This window comes from Heterocephalus glaber, unplaced genomic scaffold (genome assembly GCF_053883595.1).
Source record: "Heterocephalus glaber isolate CG9 unplaced genomic scaffold, H.glaber_assembly_v1.0 deba00001496, whole genome shotgun sequence".
Taxonomy (NCBI): domain Eukaryota; kingdom Metazoa; phylum Chordata; class Mammalia; order Rodentia; family Bathyergidae; genus Heterocephalus; species Heterocephalus glaber.
In genome coordinates, this window is record NW_028258319.1 from 529808 (window position 1) to 556895 (window position 27088).

Consider the following 27088-nt stretch of genomic DNA (forward strand, 5'->3'; position numbering starts at 1 on the left):
CCTAAAGTGTCATAAGCATCCCCACCCCCAAGTTGAGTTTCTGACTGTGCTCCCCTGTTGCAAAGCACCTCAGTGTGTACATTGATTTGGAGTGATTATTTTATTACTATCTCTCTCCCTTTCAACCATAGGGTTTTGTGAATATAAATTGACATACAAGTTGTGATGGGCAAAGTTTTATCCAAATTGTTCCTTAGGAATCTGTAAAATTGTAACCGAATGGGAACGTGCTTGACAGTGCAAGATTCTTTAGCCCCGAATCCCCAGAGTGGGGGTCTAAAGGAGGTGAATCTAAAGATAACAGTCTGCCACATGTGTCTCCCCAGACATCTTGATCTGGGTCCTGCTCTTGGTGTTTGTCATACAGTAGGTGTCCAATGAATGCTTATAGTGCCCTGGTCTGGCCTGACAGAAACCTGCTTTGTGTGGATCATAATGTGAGGTCCGTTCTCAGAGCCCACACTGGGCACAGCACTCTAATTCTGTAAAACTCTAATGTCTATAAGACTTGTATTTTCCAAGCAGTGGTTATGAACTGATGTAGGACTTATAATCAAGAGTTTTCCTAACTCCTTGGAGTCACTCCAGAACTCTTCTTCCTCTTCCTCCTCAAGAGCCTCCTAGTACAGGAGAATAGGAAGAAGCGCACTGAGCAGATCAGAGGATGATGCTTTGGTCTGTGACCATTTTTCTCTCCATAGGATGATGATGAGCTAGGCACAGTGATGCCTGCCTGTAATCCCATCTACTTAAAAGTGTGAGGCAGGAGGGTTGAAAGTTTGAAGGCAGCCTGGGCAATTTATTGAGACCCTGTCTGCAAAAAAAAAAAAAAAAAAAAAAATTATGATGATTTTCAATTTACAGGTAAGGAAAGTAGCACACAGATTAAGTAACTTCCTGGGTGGTCTAGCTCCAGAGTCTGTATTTATTAGTTTATTGTCAACTTTTTTTCTGGAGGTTTTCCAGCATATAAAAATAAAGATAACCATAATGGGACCCCTCCATGTACCCATTTCTTGGCTTTAACAATCACTAACTTAAGGCCAGCTTTGTTTCATCCATATACTATTCAAAATGATTCATTCCCAACCAATAAATTATTTTGAATCAAAACCCAAATAAACAAAATGAATTATTTTGAAAAAAAGTTATTTTGCAAAAGCAAAATCCTGTTATTTCATTGACCTACTAGTAGTATCTCTAAAAAATAAGATCTCTTTTTGGTTGGTTTTTAAAGTAAACTTTTGCTTGGAATACTTTTAGATTTATAGAAGTTAAAAAAGATAACAAAGAATTCTTACATAACCCTCATGCAGGGTCCCTTAGCACCATCTCACATTACTGTGGCTAATTTGTCAAAACTAAGGAACATTGGTACATTCCTACTAATGACATTCCAAAGTTTTATGATAATGTCCCCTTTGTTTTCCTGGGGCCCATCCAGAACCTCACACTGTATTTTGTCATTATGTCTTCTTAATCTCTTCTGGTATGTGGCAGTTTGTCAGACTTTACTTGTTTTTAAGGAGCAAGATAGTATTGGGAAGTACTGGTAGAGTATTTTGTAGAATGTCCCTTAATTTGGATTTGCTGAATATCCTTCTCATAGATAGACTGGATTTATGGGTCTTGAAGGAAGAATATCACAGAGGTGAAGTGTTCTCGACATTACATCATATCAGAGGGTTTTAGAAATTAGTTTTAACATAACTGCAATATCCTTTACACACCTAAAGTGATTATTTTTTATTTATTTGTGGCACTGCAGGTTGAGCCCAAGGCCTTCACACTGAGCTACATCCCCAACCCTTTTTATTTTTATTTTGAGACAGGATCTCACTAAGTCACTAAATTGCTTAGGCTGGCCTCAAATTTGGGATTCTCCTGCCTCAGCCTCCCATAGTACTGGGATTACAGTCATGTGCCACCATGTGTACCTGGGTTAATTATTTCTTGATATTATCCAATAACCAGTCAGTATTGATTTCCCTGATTGTCACCTAAAACTTTTTGAGACAAGGTCTGACTGTATAATTCAGGCTAGCCTTGAACTCTGTAACCCAGGCTGGCTATGAACAGGTTATATTATTTATTCTTCAGTTTTGGGGATTGAACCTAGGGCCTTCACACTGACCTCCATTCTCAGCCCTTTTTAATTTTTATTTTGAGAGGGTCATACTAAATTGCCCAAGCTGGGCTCAAATTTTCTATCCTACTGCTTCAGCCTTTTAGAAGAGAGCTGATGATTAGGGGAAGCAAAAGAGATTTATGAGCCAGATGTAACGTGTGGGACTCATGGGAGATTGATTCAAACACACCAGTAATAAAAAAATTAGGTGACAGTGCCAGATGAAGTGGCACATACTTGTGATCTTAGCACTCAGGAGGCTGAAGCAGGGGGATTAAGAGTTCAAGGCTGGGATTACTAGGGTGCACCACCATGCCTGGTGCTATGGCTTGTGTCTAGATGTCCCCCCAAAGCCTCATGCATACATAGGTGGGGCTTTTTCAGAGGTGGCTGCATCTAGAGTGTGTGATGCTGGGATTGTTTCATGGTGCAATGCTAAGCTCAAGGGTGTGAGTGCTACCCACCCTAAGTAGCCTGGCTAAAATATAAGGGATAGGAAGAGCTGCAGTTGTCTCTTTTTGCTTTGCTACTTTCTGCCTGGCATGAACTATTTCACTTTTTCAATGCCCATCTGCCATGCCACCCTGCCTTGCAGCCAGCTGATTATAGATTGAAACCTCTATAAACCCTTTCTCCTTTACCTTTGGGTATTGGGTATTTTGTTTTAACAGTGAGAAAAGTAACTAACACACCTGGTGTAGCCTTGAAAACTTAATCCTCCTGCTTTAGCCTCCTGAGTGCTGGGATCAACGTGTGTGTGTGTGTGTGTGTGCCATCACACCTGGCACTGTCACCTGATTTTTTTTTTTTTACTGGCGTGTTTGACTCAGTTTATTTTAATGAGTTCCACGCATTACATTTGCTTCATAAATAACTTTTGTCTCTCTTAATCAACAGCTTTCCTTTTTTTTCCCCTTGTATTTGTTGATGACACTGGATTGCCCGGTCGAATTCCCCTCATTCTGAATGTGGTTGATGGCATTTCTATGGTATTGTTTAGTATGTTCTTCTGCTCCCTGTTTTTCTAAAATCCACTGTCCCATGTGGCCTGGTGGAGGGGAAAAGACAGCTCAGACCCAGGGACCTCTGGGACCTATCTAATCCCCTTTTCTTTCTCTTTTCCTGCTTGTTTCTACCCCTGGACTGTGAGAAATGTGTTCACTTGTCCAGACCCAAAGGATGGACTGTAGAGGCAGGAAGAGCAGTAAAACTGAGATTTTATTTCTCATTCTTGCAAGAACAGGGTGCCAGCCCAACAAACAGATTGACACACCCTCAGAGTGCTCACAAAGAGTGTAGATCCTAATGCGCACTTGCCTCCCACTTTCCTCATTGGCTGAGTACTGGGGGTTACAGTGTGTTTGATTTCTGCCTAACCCTCTTTACTCTGCTCCCTCTGTAAACCATTTGTGGGTTTCTAAAAGCAAAAGATTAAACTCCAAGGGGTAACTTCTTAATTGCCAGTGCTTTTCCAGAGTTTTTAAAGTGAATTCCATACTTAATTTACTATTTACCCTCCCCCTTTTATTTAGAGACCTTCTCGGATCCATGACCTCAGTCACGTTCTTAGGCTAAAAGACCTTTTCCTGAAAATAGGCCATTTTAAATTTTTGTTTCTTAACACGATAAGCTTTTCATCCCCCAGACCCAGACCGTGATTTGGCAAGTTGAGGTCCCAGGATGGGAAATGAATATAGAAATGCATCTTGTGTTGTTCTTATATTTGTAACTTCCTTGTTTGTTCAGAAATCTTACTTCCCTGACAGGACAGCTGGGGTAAGAGTGTGGTGTATGTGTGCTGGGATCCCAAGCAGTCCAAGGCTGATTTGGGCAGAGCAGGTGGTTTGCACAGTGCTCTTTCTGGGGCCTGGAAGTTTCGGAAAGGAAACACAGTCTTCACATCAAAGTCCAGAGGTGTTTATAGGCTGAGAGTCTGGAGGCTGTGGGGCAATTTCTCATATAGTTTGCCTGAAATAAAGTTCTGAAATCACAGCGCATTGTAGAAAGGTTTTCTTTTCTTTTTTTAGTGCTGAGGATGGAACCTGAGGTCTTGCATGTGCTAGAAAAATGCTCTACCACTGAGCAACACCCCCAGCCTTAGTTATGTCTTTGAATCATTTTCTTTCTACAGGCTGGAGAGTAGCTATCCTGTGTGCTTTTCTGTTCATGCTGTGTGTGTGTGTGTGTGTGTGTGTGTGTGTGTGTGTGTGTGTGTGTGTGTGTGTGTGTGTGTGTGTGTGTGTGTGTAGGGGGTGCACAACACCTCCCAGAGTCACTTGGGGAAGCTTTAAAACAGACCCTGAGTCCTGGACCCCACCCCAGACCAACAGAACCAGAATCTCTTCAGTGTTGGCTTGGCTGTGAAGAGGCAAGTGTTGGCCCCATTGAGGACACCTGGGCTGCTCCAGCCTCTCTGCCCTGGACTATAGGCTCAGTGAATATTTTATCTCTAATAGTCCTAAAGTACTGTAATTCAGAGTCTAGGGAAGGGAGACTGTTCTCAGGCTGCTGCCTTGGTCCTGCCCAGAAGACCTGCCCCATCCCCACCAGCCTGCACCCAGGGAGAGGACACCAGGGACAGGGAAGGCCGCTTGCTGCTGCAGGACCAGGGCCCCTGCAGAGGATTAGCTGACTCACCTTCCTTGTGTGTGGAGGGGAGAGGTATCATTTGGTTGAGTCATTCTTCCGGTAAAGAAAAAGGGAAGGAAAAATATTCACTGTGTGACTGAATAAAGATGGGGCTGAATTTTAGAGGAATATGGGGAGGACTATACATTTTAAAATATTGTGAAAGTAAAAATGAAAGACAGAGAAAGTGAAAACCTTGCTTGTCATTCATCCCTCAGGGAGGACAGACACAGATAAAGCCGTTGTTTGTGGAAACAGTGTTCTCAAAAAGACTGTGTTTCTTTTTTGTTTGTGGGTGTTTTTTGTTTTTTGAGACAAGTCTCATTACTTAACCCAGGCTGGTGGCCTTGCACTTGGGCAGCAATCCTCCTGCTCAGCCTGTAAAGTGCAAGGATTATAGTGGGTGCACCACCACAGTCAGCAAGGGACTGACTTTTTTGAGTAAGCACTCATTGGGAGATTTAATTCTCTAAAATCACGGATTGCCAGGAACTTTGCTGTTTAAATCATGCCAGTAGGAATGAAACCTGTAAGTCTTGATGGACAGCTCTTTAAGTCACTTTGCCTCACAGTCAACCCCAGTGCTTAGCTTCAAATAAAGAGTTTCTGGGGCCAGGGATTTAGCTCAGTGGTTCCACCGCCTGCTTGCAAACGCAAGGTCCCGAGTTCAATCCCTGGTACAAAAAAAAAAAAAAAAAAAGAGTTTCTGGAACCAACATTCCACACCACTAATCTTTTGTTTGTTTGTTTTTTGGTACCGGATCGAACTCCGGTCCTTGTGCTTGAGCAGCAGGCGAAACCACTGAGCTAAATCCCCGGCTTTTGTTTGTTTGTTTTGAGACAGTGTCTCACTGTGTAGTTCAGACTAGCTTCCAACTTGTAGCAGTCCTCCTGCCTCAGCCTCCCAAGTGCTGGGATCACAGGGATGTGCCACCACGCCTCACTCTCATACAAATTTTAACTTTATAGTTTTCACAAGGCTCTGAGTCCTGTCCAGACCTAGGTTGACCCTTTCCACACACATAATCGTGCTTTTTTGAGAGTGATTGATACACTGCCACATTTCAATTTTATCCCCCCTTTTCAGACATTCTGTACTAAGTCTTTTCCTTTATTTGTCAAGGCATCTCTCCCCCTGCCCTATTGTTCCCCTGCTGTGTGGCCTTTCTTGTTGCAATAATTCAGTAAATCAGATTGTGCCAGGCCACAGGTTATTCCCGGAAGGCTTGAGGATGGCTGGGCTAGGATCATATGTGTTTATTTAGCTTTCCAATTCAAAACTCTCTCATGCATCTCAGACCTGTATTTCCAAGGGTTTATTGAAAAGTTACATGTATCTCAAATGTACATGTCCAATACAAAATTTTTATCTTCTCCATTATAAGAGTATGCTTCTTGCTTTCTTTCTCCTGGTTAATAAACATTAGTGTCTGGTTAGAAATCTAGGCATCATCCAGGTTTTATTTTGTTCCTCTTTCCCTCAATGTCAGTGAGCCTTGCTGTACCCCCCCGCCCCCACAGTGCTAGACGCACAGTAGGCCGTGGTGGATAGTTGAATAGTGAATGAATGAAGATAGCCCAGGTGTCTCGCACAGTTTCTGATCTCCACCTTCCTGTCTTCTAACTGTTGCTTACCACCATTTCTGTGGGGTAACTCAGCCCCCTCCTGCTTTGAGCTCCTCCTCCACTGTGACTCACTCTATGAAGAAATACTGGTGTCCCTAGTGTGCTTTGTGATGCCTCATTTGAGCACTGATCACATTGTTTTGTAAGTATTTGTTTACTTATTTGTTTGGGGTTACTTATCTCTCTTGATGGCTCTGAGCTCCTGGAAGGCTTTTTCATTGCTTAGTAGGAGTTTGTAGATGTCTGTGGAGCCTTGCTTAGTAGGAGTTTGTAGATGTCTGTGGAGCAAATGCTTTATGTGGGACTGCTCCAGTAGCAGTAGCAGTAGTGGAAAATAATTCAGGAGGGCTGGGACAGGATCAAGCCCTTAGGGCAAGTCGCAGGCTGGAAGTGTCTCCAGTAGCATCTTTTAGAATTCCCCTTGAGGGTTCTCATTCCCACCCGTGCTCATCCTCATCTCTCTTGAACCACAAACCGATAAACTATTGTCCTTTTCTAATCCCATCTTCCCCTCAAAGCCCAGATAGGGTTCCATCCACTTCAGGAAGCCTGAATGGCCTTTGGCTGCTCATCACTGCACTCATTCATTTCACAGCAAGTGTATCTGTGGACCCCTTTCTAGGTGTGTAAAGAGAAGGGAGCCACTGGGGTATGATGGGCACGCCTGTAATCAGGGCAGTCAAAGGATCACCTTGAGTTGGAAGCCAGCCTGGGCTACGTAGTGAGTTCAAGGCCAGCCTGAACTACATAGTGTCAGGAAAAAAACAAAAAACAAAAGAGATAGGAGCCAAAGAGGATCAGGAAGCAATGTGCAATAGCCCAGACCCTTAGGAATATTATTAACTATGTTACTTAACATATCAGTTTGAAGTTTAATTTACATATTTAAAATAATAAAATATTACTTCTATATATGATACCTAATATTGATTATTTTTCATTTTAAAAGCAGTTTAGAATATATAGGAATAAAATCACCCATAATCCTATTACCCAGAGGCAATCTATTAACATTTAAATGTATTTTCATCTAGCATTTTGAAAAATATGGTTTGTAGTGTTTTATTTTGAAACACCTTCAGTCTCTTTTCTTTTTTTTTGGTACCAGGGATTGAACTTGGGACCTTGTGCTTGCCAGGCAGGCGCCGGAACCACTGAGCTAAATCCCTGGCCCAGCACCTTCAGTCTCATAAAAAAGTTGCCTTGCAGGCGTAAGGAAAACTTCCATTTGCCTTTTGCCTAGATCCACCAGTTTTTAGCAATTTGTCACATTTCCTTGTTATTCTTTTTATCTTCTGGAGATCAGAAAGTCTGGAAACATAGCTAATATATGTGATATCATTAAAGATATCCTCCTTCTCTGGCATAATAAAATAATAGTACCTACATTTTCCAATTTGATGGCTGCCCTGTATATCTCCACATTCTTTTTCCTCAGATGTTCAAGAGTATTTATATCCATGTATCCATTACTACTTCAGTGAGTGTTTCCTGTGAACAAGAATATTCTCTTTATAAACACAGTGAAGTTATTGGGTTCAGGAAATTTAACATTCATGTAATACTTTTTATTGGTCTATGATCTATATTCCAATTTTGTCACTTGTCTCACTAATGCTCTTGAAAGCATTTTCCTCCTCTAATCTAGGATCCAATCTGAAATCACACAGTACAGTTAGCAGTCTCTAATTTCCTTTACTGTGGATCAGTTTCCCATTCTCTCTCTGGCTTTATGACATTGACACATTTGATAAGCAAGGCCAATTATTTTATTGTGTTTATCTAGGGTTTCCTTGTAATTAGATTTAGTCTTTCTGGAATATTATGTTGGTGATGCTGTGGCCTTCTCAGGGATAACATCTCAAGGTACATAATGTCCCTCTGTCCCTCAGTGGTCTTGTGAACACATCCCTGTCACTTTGGGGCAGAGGTGTTACTTCATTACATTCTGGCACAAAAACAAAAAACAGTTTCATCTTATACGTTCTCTGCCCCAGCCATGGAATCAGACACTTCCCTATGGAACCCTGGCTCTTTTTAGTGGTGCAGGATCTGGAAGGCATCCAGTCTTTTTGCTCTTCATTTAGTATTCATCTATCTCAATTTATCTCCTTGCTTATTAAGTTGGACTCATACTGCTTATGTGCATTTTATAAAATCAAGCCTTTTTCTATGTCATAACTGTTGTCTGAAAAATGTGATTTTAAATGACTGTATTGTATTCAAAAAGCATACGAATGGACCATCATTTATTTAACCATCCACCTTTGTAAAGAGTACAGACGTGAACATCCCTAACATGTACCTCTGACCACATCTCTGAACATTCTGATTGTTTCCTGTGACTAAATTCTTAGAGATTAAAATTTGCCAAGACAAGAGTGTGAGCATCACTTATGCATGACTCAAGTAGTGGATGGTTTAGGTCCTAAACATTAGGCCATTTGAACAGTAAGAGGTTAGAAAAACAATTGTTTTAGTTGGGAATGGTCCTGAGGCTTTATCTGTAGTTGGCCCCCAGGAGGAGAATGGAAGTAGGGGACAGGCAGCCTGCTCCCAGGGTGTGCAGAGAAAGGAAGGTGGAAGGGGCATTGTGTGTGTGGGAACTTGGAGGTAAACCAGGGCCTATTGCAGGATCTTCAGCGGGAAGGGAAAGGCCAGAGTTTGACTGCAGGGTCTGCTGTCCTAGTAAGCAGGGGGAGGGTATGTGGAGGCTTTTGTTTCCTCCACTGTGCAAAGGATGGTGCTTGGAGAGATGCGGGGCTCTGGGAGGAATTTGGGGCAGAGCCCGGAGTGTAGTGAGGCATGAACCCTCCAGCATTTGCAGCCTTCCCCTTCATCCCCAAGTTTGGCACTCTCTTGTCTCCCCTCCAGCTTGGCTTTGCCCAGCAGGCTTTGTCCCCAGGCAGAAGGCCCAGCAGCAGTGTTGCTTGGTTTCCTTTCATTGTACTCCAGTGCCCGTGGCCTGCTTAGCACAAAGCCCTCTTTTTCCTGGGGCCCTGTTCTGGGGTAAGGGAAGTGGTGTGTGTGGGTGGGGTGTGTGCTGACCCTTTGTCCTGTAACCCGAACCTCTCAGCAACCTATGGGTTGAAGGACAGCCTGTGGGCTGGGAGCATGGTGTTATCATGCTTGGGTTCTACAGGCCTTACCCACAGCCTACATGCCCAGTGATATTTGGGGGTTTCTGAAGAGCTCAGAAGAGGTCTCAGGACAATGGAAGAGAAGGAGAAAAGTCAGAAGCACCTGAGAGAGTCATAGGGACAGTTACTGAGTCTCTAGGTGGTCTCTCTGAGTTGACTTTAGGAAGCCCTCAGCCCTGGGAAAGCTGCACTCAGGTCCCTGAGCAATGAGGCTTTGTTGGCATTCATCCATCATACAGGGTATCCTGGGGAGTGGGGGACCTCATCATAAGGGTGAACTGGGTGTGGGGTGCCCATTGTCCAGAGGACAGTGTACAGCAGCTGATCTCTCCTTTTCCTACACTTTTCCAGACATCCTTTTATGGCCGCTTCAGGCACTTCCTGGATATCATTGACCCTCGCACACTGTTTGTCACTGAGGTAGGTCATGGCCGTCATTCTCAATGGAGGTCTCTTAGCCTCTGTACTTTGTTACTTTGGAAGGTGGGGGACACCTGAAGGGTAGGAGTGGGTGAGTAAAGAGGATATGGGAGTTGAGTGGTGAGAGGAAGGTAATGTTATCTGACTGTATCCATCCATCTGTCCACCTAGAAAGAGTTCATATACTGTGCTGTGTGCTTTCTCATAGTTTCATTTGGATCTCACAACATCTCTTCAAGATAGATAGCATTGTTGTTATTATTATTAAGACCTTAGTGAAAATACTACCAAGTACATAAATTATATGCTCATTACAAAAGTTCAAGCAGGACTGGGGGATGTAGCTCAGTGGTAGAACACTTGCCTAGCATGCATGAGACCCAGATTTAATCCCCAATGCTGAAAAAAAAGTTCAAATAGTACAGATGTGTTTAAATAGAACAAAAAGGTATCCTTTAGCTATCCTCCCTACCCACCTCCCTCCTCTTCTAGGTAATAACAATTGTTAATTAATTTACCTTTTTTGGGTACACAGTTCTATGAGTTTTGACAAATATCTTCAATCATGTATCCATCACCATGAACAAGATGTAAAACATTTCCATCATCCTAACATATTCACTTATGCTTCTTTATAATCAGTTTCTCCCATCCCTCTTCACCTGGCAGCTACTCATCTGTTTTCAGTTTCTATTGTTTTGCTGATTCCAGAATGACATATTAATGGAATTCTTTATGTTTGTCTGACTTCTTTCCCTTAATATTTGCTTCTGAGATGTATTTATATTACTGCATGTGTCAGTAGTTCATTCCTTTTTATTGCTGAGTAGTGATCTATTGAAAGGGTGTTCCAGAATCTGTTTATTCATTCGCTTGTTTATGATTACTGGGCTCTTACTTGTTTTTGACTTTATGAATAAAACAGCTGTGAACATTCTTTGTGTGGATGTTTGCTTTCATTTCTCTTGAGTGAATAACTAGAACTGGGATTGCTGGCTCATGTAGTAAGTGTGGTAAATATATATTTAACTTTATTAGAAATTGCCAAACTGGCATTCCAAATGGCTATACATTTTAAATTCTCATCGGCAGTGTATGAGAATTCCAGTTGTTCCACTTCCTCACCAACACTTGATATTGTCAAATTTTTTTTTAAAGTTGTTTTGGCCACTCTGAAGTGTGTCTTCAAGGGCTTTTAATATGTATTGACAAGTGTGTATAGGAATGTGTGCACATATAAAATAGCAAGGATTTATTAAACACACTATGAGCAAGGAAAACTGTAAGCACTTTTCAAATTGACATGTAAAAATTATACATATTTATGAGATACCATACAATGTTTTCTGTTTTGTTTCTTTGGGTTTTTTTGGTACCAGGGATCAAACTCAGGACCTTGAGCTTTTGAGGCAGGCGTGATGTCACTGAGCTAAGTCCCTGGGCCACCATGTGATGTTTTGATGCATGTATACAGTCTGTAATGTTCAAATCAGAGTAAGTTTATCTGATTTGATAGTTACCAACATTTATCTTTTTTTTTTTTCTTCTGGTACTGGGGATTGAACTCAGGACCTTGCACTTATGAGGCAGGTGTGGTATCACTGAGCTAAACCCTCGGCCTCATTTATCATTTCTTTGTGGTAAATTTTACACATATTGGTTCATAAGCTTAACTCACAACCAAAGTAAGAGGCGATGCTATTATATATTCCACTTTACAGATAAAGAAAGAGAAGTTAAGTCTCAGGTACACGGTGCTGGTCAGTGGTGGATCCAGTGTATGGGACCAGGTTTGCTTGTCTGCAGACCCTTACTCTTAGCCATTTAGTATTCCTGTTCAGGTAACCTGAGTTTAAGGGACTTACTTGCCCAAGATTACTCAGCTAACCAAAGGCCTGAGCTCTGTCCTGAGCCCTCATACCTTGAGGGAAGTCATGGAGCCTCTGAGGCAGCTTCCTGATTGGAGAGCACTTGACCACGATTTCCTGGCTGACACTGGCTTTCTATAGCGCTGGTCTTGGGCAACTCTGGGAGAGAAAAGCCATGAAGTGGGAGGTGGGGAAGGAAGCACAAGGCTTACTGGGCATCTGGGCCCACATTTCCAGTGTGCTTGGGTAGTAGCCCAGTGACATGGAGCATGGAAATTACCCCGATACGTGGTTTCCTATGGTATTTCAGCAAGGACAAAGGGCTCAGGTTTTTTACTTGCTGGCCTTATTTGTCCCTCTGAGCTACCATTTTTAAAGATTCATGCTTCTAGGCTTTATCTGGATTCTCTTAAATGTAATTGCATAAGAATTTGGAAGAGCACCAAACTCAAACTACCTGCCGGGGATTTAGCTCAGTGGTGCTGCCACCTGCTTCACAAGCGCAAGGTCCTGAGTTTGATCCTGGGTACAAACAAAACAAAACAAATAAAAACCTACCCACCAAGGCTAGGTAATGTGTCATCCTAGAAAGTTGCAGAACTTTATTTTTTAAATTTTTAATTTTTTTCCTTTCGGTATTGGGCATTGAACTCAGGACCTTGCGCTTACCAGGCAGGCACAGTACCACTGAGCCACATCCTTGGCCCCTAGAACTTTATAAACTAGGTACAGTTACAATTCCAAATTCCAGTATAAATGTACCTGCATTTATACTCCAGAACATAGAGTTGTTCACAGTGAACTTTGAGGCCCATTGAAAATGATGGAGGAAGACCTGAGAGGTGGGGAGGTGTATTATAGTTAGCTTTTATTCACTGTAACAAAACACATGAGAGAATCAACTTATAGGAAGGAAAGGTTTATTTTGGCTCATAGCATTGGAGGTTTCAGTCTATGGTTGCTTGGCCTTGTTGCCTTTTACCCTGTGGTAAGACAGCATGTCATGGTGGGAAGTATGGGGCAGGGGAAAGCTGCTTGCCTCATGGTGAATGGGAAGTGGAAAAGAGAGGCAGGGGAAGGGTCATGATTCCAATACCTCCTTCTAGGACCTGCCTCCAGTAACCTAACTTACTTCAGTCAGACCCACTCTTAAAGGTTCCACTGTGTGCCACAGGCTGGTGAGCAAGCCTTCAACACATGAGCCTTTGGGGGACATTCAAGATCCAGACATAGCAGCAGGTGTATCAGTGTTCCTCAGATTACCTAGAACAAGCAGGGACTTTGGGAGATGGATGAGCAGCTACAGGGCTGCGTGCTCCCTGTTCCAGGGGCTCACACCCCTCTTCTCCAATCCTCCTTCCTCTCTCACATCATTTCATTTTACTCTTCCCTCTCTTGATTCAGTTTACTTCTTCAACTGTTGCATTTTGAAAGACATTCTTGTGCATCACTAAAACATATTTATCCTTTTTCTTCTTTCAATAAATAAAAACAATCCAGGCTTTTTTTCCACTTTTTTTTTGGTACCAGGGATCGAACTTGGGACCTTGTGCTTGCAAGGCAGGCGGCGGAACCACTGAGCTAAATCCCCAGCCCCCCTTTTTTTCTACTCTTAATTGAAATGCCAAAGCAACTTAAATATTTACAGACTAGAAAATAACCAGAGCAACAGCAATTTCAGAATACTTTTCAAATTTCACATGCTCCTTCCCCTCATCAGAGATAGGCTTTCCAGAAAGAACTACTCCTCCCTTCCCCTCAGCATCTGAGTTGGAGATTATTTCCAGGAGCACCTGGCAGCCCTTTGGATTCTACTCTCAGAAGATCTTCTAGGGCCTAAAACCTCTAGGAGGGCCTTGAATGCAACCTCTAGGCCAGCAGAGCAGTGACCTAACCCCTACCAGCTCCAGCTCAGGCAGGCTGTTTGGCAATGCCACCTCTATCTTTCAATGGTAAATTAGAGGTGGCAAGAGGAGTCTTTGACCTCACCCTGCCTTCCTTGACCTGTGGGTTCTGGGATGGACCAGGCTCATCCACAGTGCTAGTCAGTCAATAGACGCTGGCTCATGTCTATGATAAGCTCTCTCAGGGCCAGTGGCTGGTGTCCTCAAAGAGAGCTTTGGGCAGTGGCTGCCCAGCTGGAGTTATCTGGATGGTCCTTTTTTCTGTAAACTGGGAGGATTTGGGATGGCATGATGAGGTAGCTCTGGAAGCTGGAGTTTCCCGAGTTAGAAAGATCTTGGACTGCTTGAGCCATTTGGTGACCTGGTTCTGAGGAGCAATAGCTGAGTCCATGGATAGACTCATCTTGAGAGAGTTTTGCAGCTGCTTGTCTGCAATTTATAACTGACAGAGCTTTAAAAAGATTCCAGCCCTTGTATGTGTAATGAGGCTGAAGAAATTTTATTCACCGAAATTTCTCTTGGGAAGAAGGCTGTCTTTATTCTGAGAATGCCTTGGACAAGGCATCAGAGGAGGAGGAGTTTGTCCTGCTTGACATAGGGGAAGAATTGTGCTTTTTGATCCTAAAAGGAGAGGAGAGAGAATGAAGAAGAGGAGAAAACAGTGGGAAGGCAGGCAAGAAACTAGGGTGAGCGGAAAGATCAGTGCAAGAAATGCCACAGTGATGATGTGGCTGGGACTCTTTTGAGATTGTACTTGTTTGTGAAAGTTGTTGTGAACCTGCACTGTTGTTCCCTCCACTACCATTCTCGGGAAGTTGTTGGCAAAGTCTTCCTGAACCTCTGCAAGAGTATGTTATTTGTGGGACCTTGAAGGGCTGTGAATCTCCTGTTCCGGTTGCAGTGTGTGCAGCATCAGGCCTGAGAAAGGAAACCACCAGGAGCTTACAGGAGCCCAGGCAGGGGAGAGCTCATCCTTCCACACAGCTCATGGAATGAAGTCTAGATCTCTAAGGGCAAGGCCATACCCCATGGCATCTGAGTGACTTTTAATGATGGGCTGAAGATGGAAGGAGTTTGCTATTTTGAGTTTGAAGTTACTGAAAGGTGGACAGATTATCATCTTGAGTGGCATAGAAAATTAACTGAAAATGGGCCAGGGATTTAGCTCAGTGGTTCCAGCGCCTGCCTCGAAAGCTCAAGGTTCCGAGTTCGATCCCCGGTACCAAGAAAGAAAAAAGAAAATTAACTGAAATAGTATTAATAACACCAATACTAATATTGATATAGCAATATGAAGCTATTTTGAGTATATTATAGGATAGAATAAATAAGTGATTATACTGATGTTGGGAAGCAGTGTTCTTGATGTGAAAGTCGGGAGGAACAAATACGGAGTAGGGAAAAAGATAAAGCACTGTGATATTGCATTTGAAATGGAGGCATCAATATGAACCCATGATTTATATATACAAATTTATATCACATTCCCTAATTTCCTGTTTTTTTTCACTGAGCAAGCCTAGACAATAATGTTCCAGTAACAATGAACACATCCAGCATTCAGATCTTGATTTCTAAACACCATGGCCCACAAAAAGAAACTACAATTTCTTGGAGAGATGGTGCAATCAGATCTGATGCAAAGAGAGTTGCTATAGAAAGTAAGGAAGTGCTGAAAAAATGACAGAGACACAGTAATTGTCTTGAAAGAAAACCCACTGGGCATGTTTGAGACAATTCAAACAATAAGAACAGCAGTGGCTGGGCGTGGTGGTGCATGTCTGTCATCTCAGCTGAAGCAAGATGTCAAGGCCAGCCTGGACAACTTATTGAGAGCCTGTCTCATACATACATTCATATATACACACATACATATATAAGTAAATGGGCTGAGGATGTAGCTCAATGGTAGACTGCTTGCCAAGTATGTGCAAGCTCCAGGTTTAATCCCCAGTACCCCCCCCACACAAATAAAATAATAAGAGCAGTGAATTCTAACATATTGAATAAAAGAAAAATAATCTATGACTCCACATTCATACTAACATATTGAATAAAAGAAAAATAATCTATGACTCCACTTTCAAATCTTCCTTGAAGATTTCAAGGAAGGGGAAGCTTTACAGGGAAGGATCTCTGCAAATAAATGTTGAAGGAAATAACCTGTGTAATTGTCATTGGAAAACCGATTCCCAGCAAGATCATTAATGGATGCTATTTCTGTGGAGCAGAAGGTTGTTGGGAAACAAGATATTCATTTTCTCTCAAAGTATCATTCACAGATTGCTTCCTTGGCAATCGTGAAGGGGCAAAGGTACTCTTACAGAGAGCTTGGAGGGCACCCCTTAACCAGGTGACCAAACTTAGCCTCGCCAACAGTGAAAAAACATGACATTATATGCCTTCTGATGTGATGAGAGTGAGGCAGTAATCACTAAATACTGGAAGGTTCAAAGGAAAAAGTACTCACAATCCTACTTGCTAGAAATAATCATCTTTCACATTTTGGAGTATGTATATATGTAAAATAGGGATGATTTATACAATATTATACTGTATATCTATATAGCTCTGTCTCTGTACATATGACAGAGTCATATAAAATGTAGATATATATGATTCATATTTTTTCCATATAGTGTACATCTGGAGCCTTTTTCTTTATCATAAATGTTTTAAATTGTGTTTAATGACTATCATAATCCAACACATGGGCATTCTATAATTTATTTAATCATTCTTTCTTGGTGATCATTTAGGTGGTTTCAATTATCTTGTCATTACAAATAACATTGCAGTAAATATCCTTGTACAGAAATCTCATTGTATTTTTCTTTATTTCCTTTATGTAAGTTATTTATTTTTTTTGGTACTGGGGATCGAACTCGGAAACTTGTGCTTGCAAGGCAGGTGCTGGAACCACTGAGCTAGATCCCTGGCCCCTTTAGATAAATTTCTAGAAGTGGAATTTCTGAATGAAATACTTTCAATTAAATTAAATTTTTAATTGACAAATAATTATATATGTTTTTGGCATATAAAATGATGTTTTGATATATGTGTACATTATAGAATGACTAAATCAAGACAATTAACATTTCTACCTTATATTTGTCTTTTTTTGTATATGGTGTGAGTATTTAAAATCTCTTTTAGCAGTTTTTTTTTAGATTTTGTTTTTTAGTAGTACATGTTTGCATCACATAATGATCACGTTCCTTGTGTGGAGTTGGAACACTTTTTCTTTTTCCAGTTCTGGGGATTGAACTCAGGACCTTGTGTCTGCCAGGCAGGGTGCCCCTGAGCTACATCCCCAGCCCACTTGTGTGGAGTTAGTACATGTGCATCAAACAGCTTAATTCTCTTTTCATCCCCTTTTCCTCCCTTCACCCCTCCCTCCCACAATCTCTCCATCCTCTTCCCATTTAAAAAAAAAATCTATCTCCCTACTCCCTATTATCTTTTAAGAATAGTTGACTTTTTTTTTTTTTTTTTTTGGTACCAGGGATCGAATTTGGGACCTTGTGCTTGCAAGGCAGGCTGCGGCACCACTGAGCTAAATCTCTGGCAACTTATCTTTTACTCTTTTTTTTTTCTTTCTCTTTATTTTTATATTGGGTTTATCATATAAGATAAACCATGGAATATTTAAACTTGTGTGTATGCTTTACTTCATGTTATTTATGGTCTCAAGATAGAGTGGATGACTTTTTGAAAGCTTTTGAGATATATATATATAGAGAGAGAGAGAGAGAGAGAGAGAGAGAGAGAGAGAGAGAGACAAATTGCCCAGCAAATTTTACCTATTTATATGAAGATTTCCTCAGTTTATACTCTTAATCTAAGTAAGGATGTCTAGTTGAAGATTTTTTTTTTTTTTTTTAGTCAAGGTCTTGCTAAGTACTTCAGGCTGGCCCAATCTGGCACTGAACTCCTGCCTCAGCCTCCCAATGGTAAAGGCATCTTGGACAGTCTTAGATATTCTACCTAAAAATCTTTAATGAAATTTTTAATTTAAAAAGAATGCAGGGCCCTGTCCTCAGCAGAAACAAGACCAGCCCTGTGAGAACAATCAGTTCTGAAGTGGTCAAAGCACAAAACGCCATCACCTGCTGGCCTCCTGCCATTTTGTGCCCCCCAGTGCCTAGTCATTCTCCACAAACTCTCTTTACTCCTTTTTAGTTCTATAAGCTTTGGGACCCCCAAACTCTCCACTTTGCCTGAAATGCTCCCTGTTTCCATTGTGCCAATTTCCTTTCAATATTTTGGAGAAAATCCCCTCCGTTTTTCTGGGTCAAGTGGGCTCAGCTTTGAATGAGGGTAAAAAGGCCTTTTCTTCTGGCACCTGATTGTCCACCTGGTAGTGATCCATACTGGGGAGGCTGCAGGCACAGCTGTGGTTTATTTGGAAAGCAGTTGCTGGTGAATACAGGCGATGCTTCCATGATGGTGTCTCATGGAAATGCTCACAAATAGAGCTGAGGGTTCTTGGGGTTTCAGGTGCTACCTACCCATTCTGGGGCCTTAGCAAGGAAGTACACTTCCCTCTTGGCTCCAGTTTTCTCAGAAGGGGACGGCCAAGGTGGTTCCATAGTATACACATGTAGAGCAGTGTTCTCATCTATGTCCTGTGTGAGCAGGGCATGGTCTCTTGGTGTCCCAGGATTCTGCAAGACCAGCTTCACCACTGAGGGACTTTGGTCTGCTGTGTTGAAACCTGAACCCTCACCCTGACCTTGCTGTTCACTTCTCTCAGCAGCTCCAATCTTTTATTTACCTTAAGGGTCCATTATACATGGTCCTGTGTTGGTAATGGGCCAAGGGACAGAAACAGATCCTGTTTTCCTACAAAAATTCCTTAAACCAGGTGCCCTTGAACTTTGTTTTCTCTTCCTGATAGAACAGGCCCATGGGTTGTGGTCAGGGACACCACAAAGATGCAAACCAAATCCTCTATTCAAATAGGGAAGGGAACATTTATGGAGGATGAGGGTTGCACTGAGCCTTGTAGGATGGGTGGGGCTGATGACAGATTGTTGGGGAAGGAAGGGTTTTCTGGTGAAGGGAACAGTATGTGCAGGGTCAGGAGATGGGAGTGTGCAAGTGCCACCTTCAGGGTGCCTACATCCCTTTAGGGGATGAATGAAATATTTCATCTCTTGGCCAGGTGCTACCATCTTGTTTTAAATATATTTGATGTTATCATAACAAATTAAATATTTAGATCATTTTGACATCCCCCTTTAGAGGTACAGGGATTAATCTCAACCTGCATTTAATTTGGGGCTGGGCTGTGGTGCCCAGGAAAGATTAGTTTTGTTTGTGATGATTCTTTCCCCAACTTTCCTTTTCAGGCCCTTTCCTTCCTGTGTCCCACTGTCCCCATTTCCCTCCACCATTGTAACCTCCAAATCTGTCCTTTTGCTTCCTACCTGTCACACCTTGGTACCTTGGGGTAGGCCTAGAAGAGCTGGGATTCCCTTCTGTTCAAATTCTCTGCTCCCAGACCTCCCAGATACATGCGTTTGCTGAGGACCTTCTGGACACCATGCCTCTGTCAAATATGGGGATAGACTTCATGATGACACTTTGTAGCAGGCAGACTGGTGAGGGAGGTGGTCTGGGAAGCAGCAGTGTGGGCCATTATACTCTGGGTCCAGGGCTCCAGTCAGGGTCTGCAGCCTCCTCTCTGGGCCAGTTGTGCCCCTCACAACTTTTGCATTCAGGGGTTGCCTGCTGGTTTGCTCCTGGTTGGAAAGACTTCCAGCAAAGCTCAGCCCGCACCCACCTTCCAGTGGTCCTCCTCCTCAAGTGCCCAGGCCCTTCTGCCAAGCCTCACAATACAGTAGCAGGAGAAGGGTGTGCAAAGCAGGGAGATCCTCTTCCCAGCCCCCAAGTCTTCATGAACTGGGTCCCCTTTTCAGTCCCCAGCCCAGCCAGTCTGGGGACCTCTCCAGACAGGTGGCCTGGGGCCTTGCCTGTTCCACAGGGCCTGAAGCACCAGTCCCCAACCTGGACAGAGGCTAAGCAAGGCCAAAGCCGTCCTAGAGCACCCATTCCAGCTTCCTGCTTCAGTCCTGGATCCTCATGTTAGTCTCCAGGAACTTTGGGCTTAGTTCTCCCTCACCCATGCCCTTTGCCAAGATCAGAGCTTGTTGGAGCTTATTATTTTGGCAGGAAGGCTCCCTTTGATGACCATGGCGAATGAGATGGAGTCTGGCCAGGTTGTTATAGGAACTCAGGAGAATCCCTGGAGTGGGAGAAATAATGAGAGCGTGGGGCCATTCACATTCAGCATTGGAAAGTAGAGCATGCATTGTCCAGGTCCACAGAGGCTGAGGCAGCAGGAGGAAGCAGGCTTGGGCGGGAGAAGCCTTCTGTGTCTCTAGGAGGCTTTGGGAGTGTTGGATGGGGGAGGGTGTGCAGAGCAAGGGTCTCACTGAACTCTGGGTTCAACTAATAAATAGCCCACTTACTATTTGTGTGACTATAAGCAAGTTAAAACAATCGGCACAATCTGATTTTGTTGAACAACAAATGTATTAAATCTAGCAGGAAAATCAACCTCAATTTTGCAGTGATTATCTCAGTAGTACATGTACAGGTGATTTAAAATGAGTTTTTATGTGTTCCTATGTTCTTCTGACTTTAAAAAAAAATAGCACAAATTGCTTATATAATTGGGAAAAAGAAAAAAAAATAACGACAAAGCTCTATCTACTTTGTAAATAAATAGATTCCAGGAAGACTCTGGAATTTAGGGAACTAATGAGACAGTCCTTTTCAGCCTTCAGACCATTCCAAGTAAGAAGAGCTGCTTCGGTCCCTTGACTGCCTGCTGCTGTGCTGTGGGATAGGTCTTCTTGGACCAGCACTGGCCACTGGTGCTGCCCACACAGGACTGATGAGTGAGGGTGTCGTTGTTTGTGTGGCTGGCAGTGATTCTGGCTGCTGCCTCAAAGCAGGTGGCTGTGTGCTCAGCACATCTTGCCCCTCCTCAGGGTTTCCCTCTTGTGGGGACTTCTTCCTTCCTAGATTGGGTTATGCTGAGGTCTCTATGCTCCTGTCCTCGGCCAGCCTTGTCCCAGTGGCAAAAGGGGAGCAGGGTGAATTCAGTGGGCTTCTTCCCCCATGCTTACCATCCCTGATGTCTGGTCTCCCATCTGAACTTTAACATAAATCACTTTCTGTCACTGTTGTCTGTCTCTTGTTAATTTTTTGAGGTATTCAATATATACAAGGAGTGATAAAAAAATGTCTAAATTTTTAAAAAGTTTATTACATTAAAAGATATATTACCATTAATCCCACTGAGAATACTCCCCCTTACTTGAAACACACTTATCCCATCATTCTTACCACTTTCTGAAGCAGTTCTGGAAGCCTTTTTTCATACCAAATTTTTTTTTTTTTTTTTTTTTTGGTGTCAGGGATGGAACTCAGGACCTTGTGCTTTCAAGGCGGGTGGCGGTACCACTGAGCTAAAGGAAGCCCTTTTCCATGAGTGTCTTTAGATACACTGTTGTGCCTGCATTGATATTCTGAATCATTTCGAAATGTTTGCCTTTCATAGTCATTTTGATTTTGGGGAGGAGCCAAAAGTCTCATGATGCCAGATCTGGTGAATAAGGTAGGTGAAGACACACTATAATATTTTTATAAGCCTGCTTTTCGTTAGATAGCACTTGGCAGCAATATTCACCATAGTTTTGATCACACCTCATAAAGACATTCATGAAAGAGGACTTGCAGAACTGCTTCAGAAAGTGGCAAGAACAAAGCCAGGTCTGATGGCACACACCTGTAACCCTATCACTCAGGAAGCTGAGGCAGCAGAATTGCCACAAGTTCAAGGCCAGCCTGAGTTACATAGAGAGATCCTGTCTCAAAAAAAAAAAAAAGTGGCAAGAACAATGAGATAAATGTGTTTGAGGTGAGGGAGGATTAATGGCAATATATCTTTTAATGTAATACATTTTAAAAATTTAAACATTCATTCTATTTTTTGATCACCCTTTGTGTATCAAAATACATGACTCTTAAGTATATATAGCTGGATGAATTTTTACAGCTATTTTTATAGACATGACTACTACGCAGATCAAGACATTGAATATTTCCATTACCCTAAAAGGTTCCTTTGTGTTTTTCCCAGCCAGTAACCCCCTCCAAGTATAGCAGTTATGTACAGTAAAACCTTGGTTTGCAAGCATAATTCATTCTGGAAACATGCTTGTAATCCAAAGCACTTGTATATCAAAGTGAATTTCCCCATAAGAAATAATAAAACTCCGATGGTTCATTCCACAGCCCAAAAATATTTGTATAAAAATGATTACAATACTGTGATATAATACAAAATAATAAAGAAAATGCAAAATATAAAGAAAAATAAACAAATTAACCTCCCCTTACCCTTGAAAACCTTCGTGGCTGGTGTGAGGGGCCAAGAGAGAGGAGGGTTATTGTGTAGGACAACTTTCACTGTCGCTAATGGAATCACTGCTCTCTATTGGCTCAATGGAATCTTTTTCTTCTCATGCAACTTTAACAAGTAACCTACCTAATGACACTTGCTTTTGCCTCCTTTTGAATATTTTGAGGAAATGTGACATTGCATTGTTAAACAGATTTATTGCTCACACTGCTACAGCCTTATTTGGGAGGTGCTTTTCTACAAAATTTTGTACTGTTTCCCACATTTTACACATCTCCCTAATATCATTTGAAGAAAGGGCCTCCTCCACCCCTTTCTTCTCTTCCTCTGTAGACTAGATCTTCTCCCGAGATCTCCTCCATAACATTTTGATGTTGGGAGATGATCACCACACTCCTGTGCAGAGACAGAGAGACAGAGAGACAGACAGAGACAGAGAGAGAGAGAGAGAGAGAGAGAGAGAGAGAGAGAGAGCTAGAGAACTATTGGGTCAGTTGTGATCATGTGATATTCCACATCATGTACTACTCATATTGCAAGATATTGCTTGTTTATGAAATTTTATTAGAAATGTTTACTTGTCTTGCAGAATACCAGCAGAACAAGTTACTCACAATCCAAGGTTTTAATGTATATGCCCTCTCGTATTCTTTTTTGCTTATCATTGTATGCTTTGGCCTTCTATTTCTGTATTACAAATAACCTCAAAATATAGTGGCTTAAAAAAAGCAAACAACCATAGTCAATTATTTTGCTCACTAACCTTCAGTTTGGGTAGGTCTTAGAGGGAATAGTGCATCTTTGTCCACGTGGCATTGGCTAGGGAGGAATGTCAAGGTGAAGGGTGGGGAGGTCCACTGCAAAATAGCTCACTTGCACAGTGGCAGGTGGCTGCTGGCTGTCTTCTTGTGGCTGAGCTGAAGTTGTCAGGACCTAGTTCCTGTGCACATGGATCTTTCCCAAACTGCTTGGGCTTCCTTAGAGTATGGCAGCTGGGTTCTAAGACAGTGGAAGAGTACCAGGCAGTTTTATGCCCTAGGTTCAGAGGTCATATCACCCTACTTCCTCTATTTTCTGTTTGTTGAGGCAGTCATAAAGTCCACCAGCCCAGGATCAAGGGGTGAGGACATAGACTTATCTCTGTGTGGGGATGTGGGAAGGTTCTAGAAGACCATGAGAGGTGGGGATACTGAAGCAGTCATCTTTGAAAGACACAGTCACCACATTGTGTCTCTGAGATTTATCCATCTTGTAACATGTATTAGTGGTTTACTTAGCCATTCTCCTATTAGTTACTTGGAATTTGGGACTGTGTGACTAGTGGTGCTATGTACATTTATTTATTTATTTATTTATTTATTTATTTATTTATTTATTTGTATGGGGGATCGAACTCAGGACCTTGCGCTTGCCAGGCGCAAGGCAGGCACAGTGTCACTGAGATAAATCCCCAGCCGCTATGAACATTCATATACAAGCCTTTTCGTGTACAAATGTTATCTTCTATCAATATTGTTGTCCTTTTAGCTTTTAAGATTTAAAAAAATCACACAATTCTACTCTTTGTTCCTCACTTTCTGTTATTGTAGCCATATATACTTTAGTAGGTAAATCTCTGTTGGTGTTTTTAAAATGTTGAAAAGAAATTATAAATATATTGCATAAATATATTCTCATAAAAGCTTATTTATTTATTTATTTATTGGTACCAGGGATCGAACTTGGGACCTTGTGGTTGCAAGGCAGGCAGCAGCTCCACTGAGCTAAATCCCTGGCCCTCTTTCTTTTAAAGCTTTCAATATTACAATTAAGGTTAAAATTCCTCCTGAAAGTCTGGGCCCTTTCTTCCTCCCTTAACCTTGTCACCAGTTTGGTGGGTCTTCTTCTAGGTCTTTTTGATATATTTGCACATATAAATATTCTCATAGAACATCTGTTTTATATGTGTGTTTTGTTTGTTTGGTAGAACAAATGGCATCATACTACTTGGCAATTTTTTCTCACTCAATAAAATATCTTGGAGATATGGCTACAGAATCACATGTAGCTCTATTTCACTTTTTTTTTTTTTTAATGTGTTCAGTGCCAGGGATGCAACCCAGGGCTTCTCACAGGCTAGGTGAGTGCTCTATCACTGAGACACATCCCAAGCCCTCTACTTAACTTCTAAACTGTCTAGTAATGTTCCATAACATTATTATACCATTGCTGTCAGCCTTTTCCCTGTGGAAGGGATGCTAGGTGGTAACCTTCCTATTTTTTTTCTTTTTTTGGTACTGGGGATTGAACTCGGGTCCTTGCGCTTGTGCAGCAGGTGGCGAAACCACTGAGCTAAATCCCTGACCAGCTTCCTATTGTCTTTTGTGTGTCCCATGAACTGAGGGCTGAGGCCTTGCACACTGTAGACATTGTCACTTTGATTGATACTGATGTGCAGTAACCCTGGAGAATGGTTTTCAGGAGCCCTGGATTTGTGGCTCAGGATGTCTCTTTTCTCTCCTCTGCAGAGACGTCTCAGAGAGGCTGTGCAGCTGCTGGAGGACTACAAGCATGGGACTCTGCACCCTGGGGTCACCAATGAACAGGTAGCTCTGTTGGAGATGTATGTAGGCAGGTGTGGAGGGGAAAGAAGGACAGCTTTAAGGATTAGAGTTTGATGGTTAATATGCCAAAGTTTTTGTTTTTATCCATAAGCTTTATCTCAAAACTTAGAAAAATTAATGTATTTTTCATAGTATATATAAAGTGTGTTCATAGTTCAAAAAGACTGAAATGCTTGTAAGGGAAAATAGTATGTAGCCCATCCCTCTCCAATTCCCATTCCTGTTCCCTAGAAACAACTACTCTTAGCTGTATCTCAGATAGAAGTCTGTATTTCAAGCTAATATACTTAACAATACTGCTATTTCTCAAGTAGTTCTTTGGCAGTATCTATTATGGTAGTTGAAAATTTAGCTCTTTTCTTATTCACCCCTATAAATACACTTCTTCTGCCTACTCCACCCCCTTCCCATGATAGTTATCATGGTTTAAAGGTTTATAATTTGGTGTTTATGTTATTATAATTATAAAAATAATTTTTACTGCATAGTCAAGTTGGTAGTATCATGATTATGTTTCTTCTCCTTTTCTTTCTTATTTTATTTATTTATTTATTTTTTGGTGTCAGGGATTAAACTCAGGACCTTGCGCTTTTGAGACAGGTGGCAGCACCACTGAGCCCATTTCTTCTCCTTTTCAACTTTATGTTTTGCCTGGAGTTTATACTTGTCTCATTTTTTCCATTGGTATAGTTTCCTTTGTATCATCTCTAACTTTTTTTTTTTTGGAGCCCACTTCTCACCAGCTCTAGGAGAGAAGAGGAGAGAGAGAGAGAGAGAGAGAAAGAGAGAGAGAGAGACATAGATAGATATCAGGCTAGCTTTGAACTCACTATGTAGTCCAGGCTTGCCTCAAGCTCTCAATCATCCTGCCTTAGCCTCCCAAGTGCTGGGATTACTTACAGGTATACACCACAACTCCCTGCAGGTCTTTCTTTTCTTGATGTATACAATAGCTTTGGTGGAACATTTATTCCAATAGCTCCTGAAAGGGTAAATAGGAAGAACATTTGGATTCTTTTATGTCTGAAAAATTGTAATTCTGCGCTCAGCTTTAATTGACAGTTTGGGTGAGAACAAAATTATAGGTTGACAATCATTTTCTTTAAAATTTTGAAGACTATTGGTTTATTTTCTTCTGGCTTCCAATATAGATTTTGAAAAGCTGTGATACTAGTGTGGTGTGATGGTGTATGCTTGTAGTCCCGGCTCTTTTGGAAGCTGAGGCAGGAGGATCACTTGAATCAGGAGTTCAAGACCAGTCTGGGCACATAGTGAGAACTTCTCATTTAAAAAAAAATGTGGCCAGGCATGGTGGCACATGTAATCCTGTAATCCCAGGAGGCTGAGGCAGGAGGACTGCTGTGAGTTCAAGACCAGCATGGACTACATAGTGAGTTCAAGACCAGCCTGAAGTACATAGCAAGACCCTGTCTCAAAAAATCAAATGTAAAAAATAAAATTTTAAAAATCTGATCCGTTTCATTCCTGAGTCTTTGCAGATGGTCTTTCTTTCTTTTTGGAAATATTTATGATCTTCTTTTTATCTGTAAAATTATTTCCAAAATTTTTCAATGATATGTCTTTTGAAATTCCCTTTTTTTTTTTTTTTGGTACCAGGGATTGAACTCGGGACCTCGCGCTTGCAAGGCAGGTGGCGGTGGAACCACTGAGCTAAATCCCCGGCCCTTGAAATTCTTTACTTTAGATTCTTGGTGACCCCTTTCAATCTGAAGACTCCTGTCTTTTAGTTCTGGCACAAATTTTTGTTCTGTTTCTTTGATAATTTCTTTTTTTTTTTTGAGTCAGGGTCTCCCTTTGTAGTTCAGGCTGGCCCTGAACTCACTTTGTAGCCCAGGCTGGCCTCAAACTTGCGGCGATCCTCCTACCCCAGCCTCCTGAGTGCTGGGATTACAAGCGTGCACCATCTCGCCCAGCTTCTTTTTTTTTTTTTTTTTAATAATTTCATTTTATTCTGGAACTCCTATTAGTCAAATATTAGACTTCCCAGGCTGACACTAAGAGCTTCTTATGTTTTTCTCTTCTGTCCCCTCACTACAGATCAGATGTGGGAGTAGGGCTTGGGAAAAAGCAAGGGAAAAGCTGGATGAGGTTTTTCATCATGAACCCCCAGAAACAGACAATGACAGAGAAGACACACAGTACAGTGGAGAGCAGCACAAGCAGTAACTCAGCTAGATTCCAGAGTCTGGAAAGGATTTCTGAGATGTGAGGGAAGAGATAAGGCCTGGTGCATGAGTGGACACAGTGCCTTGTCCAGATACCCTTGTGATGCCCCCAGGGAATGATGAGACACAGGGCTGGTCCTGCAGGCCT

The 27088-nt window shown here is 42.0% G+C and overlaps 1 protein-coding gene across 1 annotated transcript in view; it reads left to right on the top strand.

The window, feature by feature from the left end:
* The window catches only part of LOC147825757 (sideroflexin-5-like), a 30630-nt gene extending 4406 nt beyond the window's left edge, over nucleotides 1-26224 (top strand). Inside the window, exons 2-3 of the mRNA XM_087184364.1 lie at nucleotides 9874-9942; nucleotides 24659-26224. Coding sequence (XP_087040490.1) covers nucleotides 9874-9942; nucleotides 24659-24808 — 219 coding nt within the window. The 3' untranslated portion in view covers nucleotides 24809-26224. The remainder of the gene's footprint in view (nucleotides 1-9873; nucleotides 9943-24658) is intronic.
* Nucleotides 26225-27088: the final 864 nt, after the last annotated feature.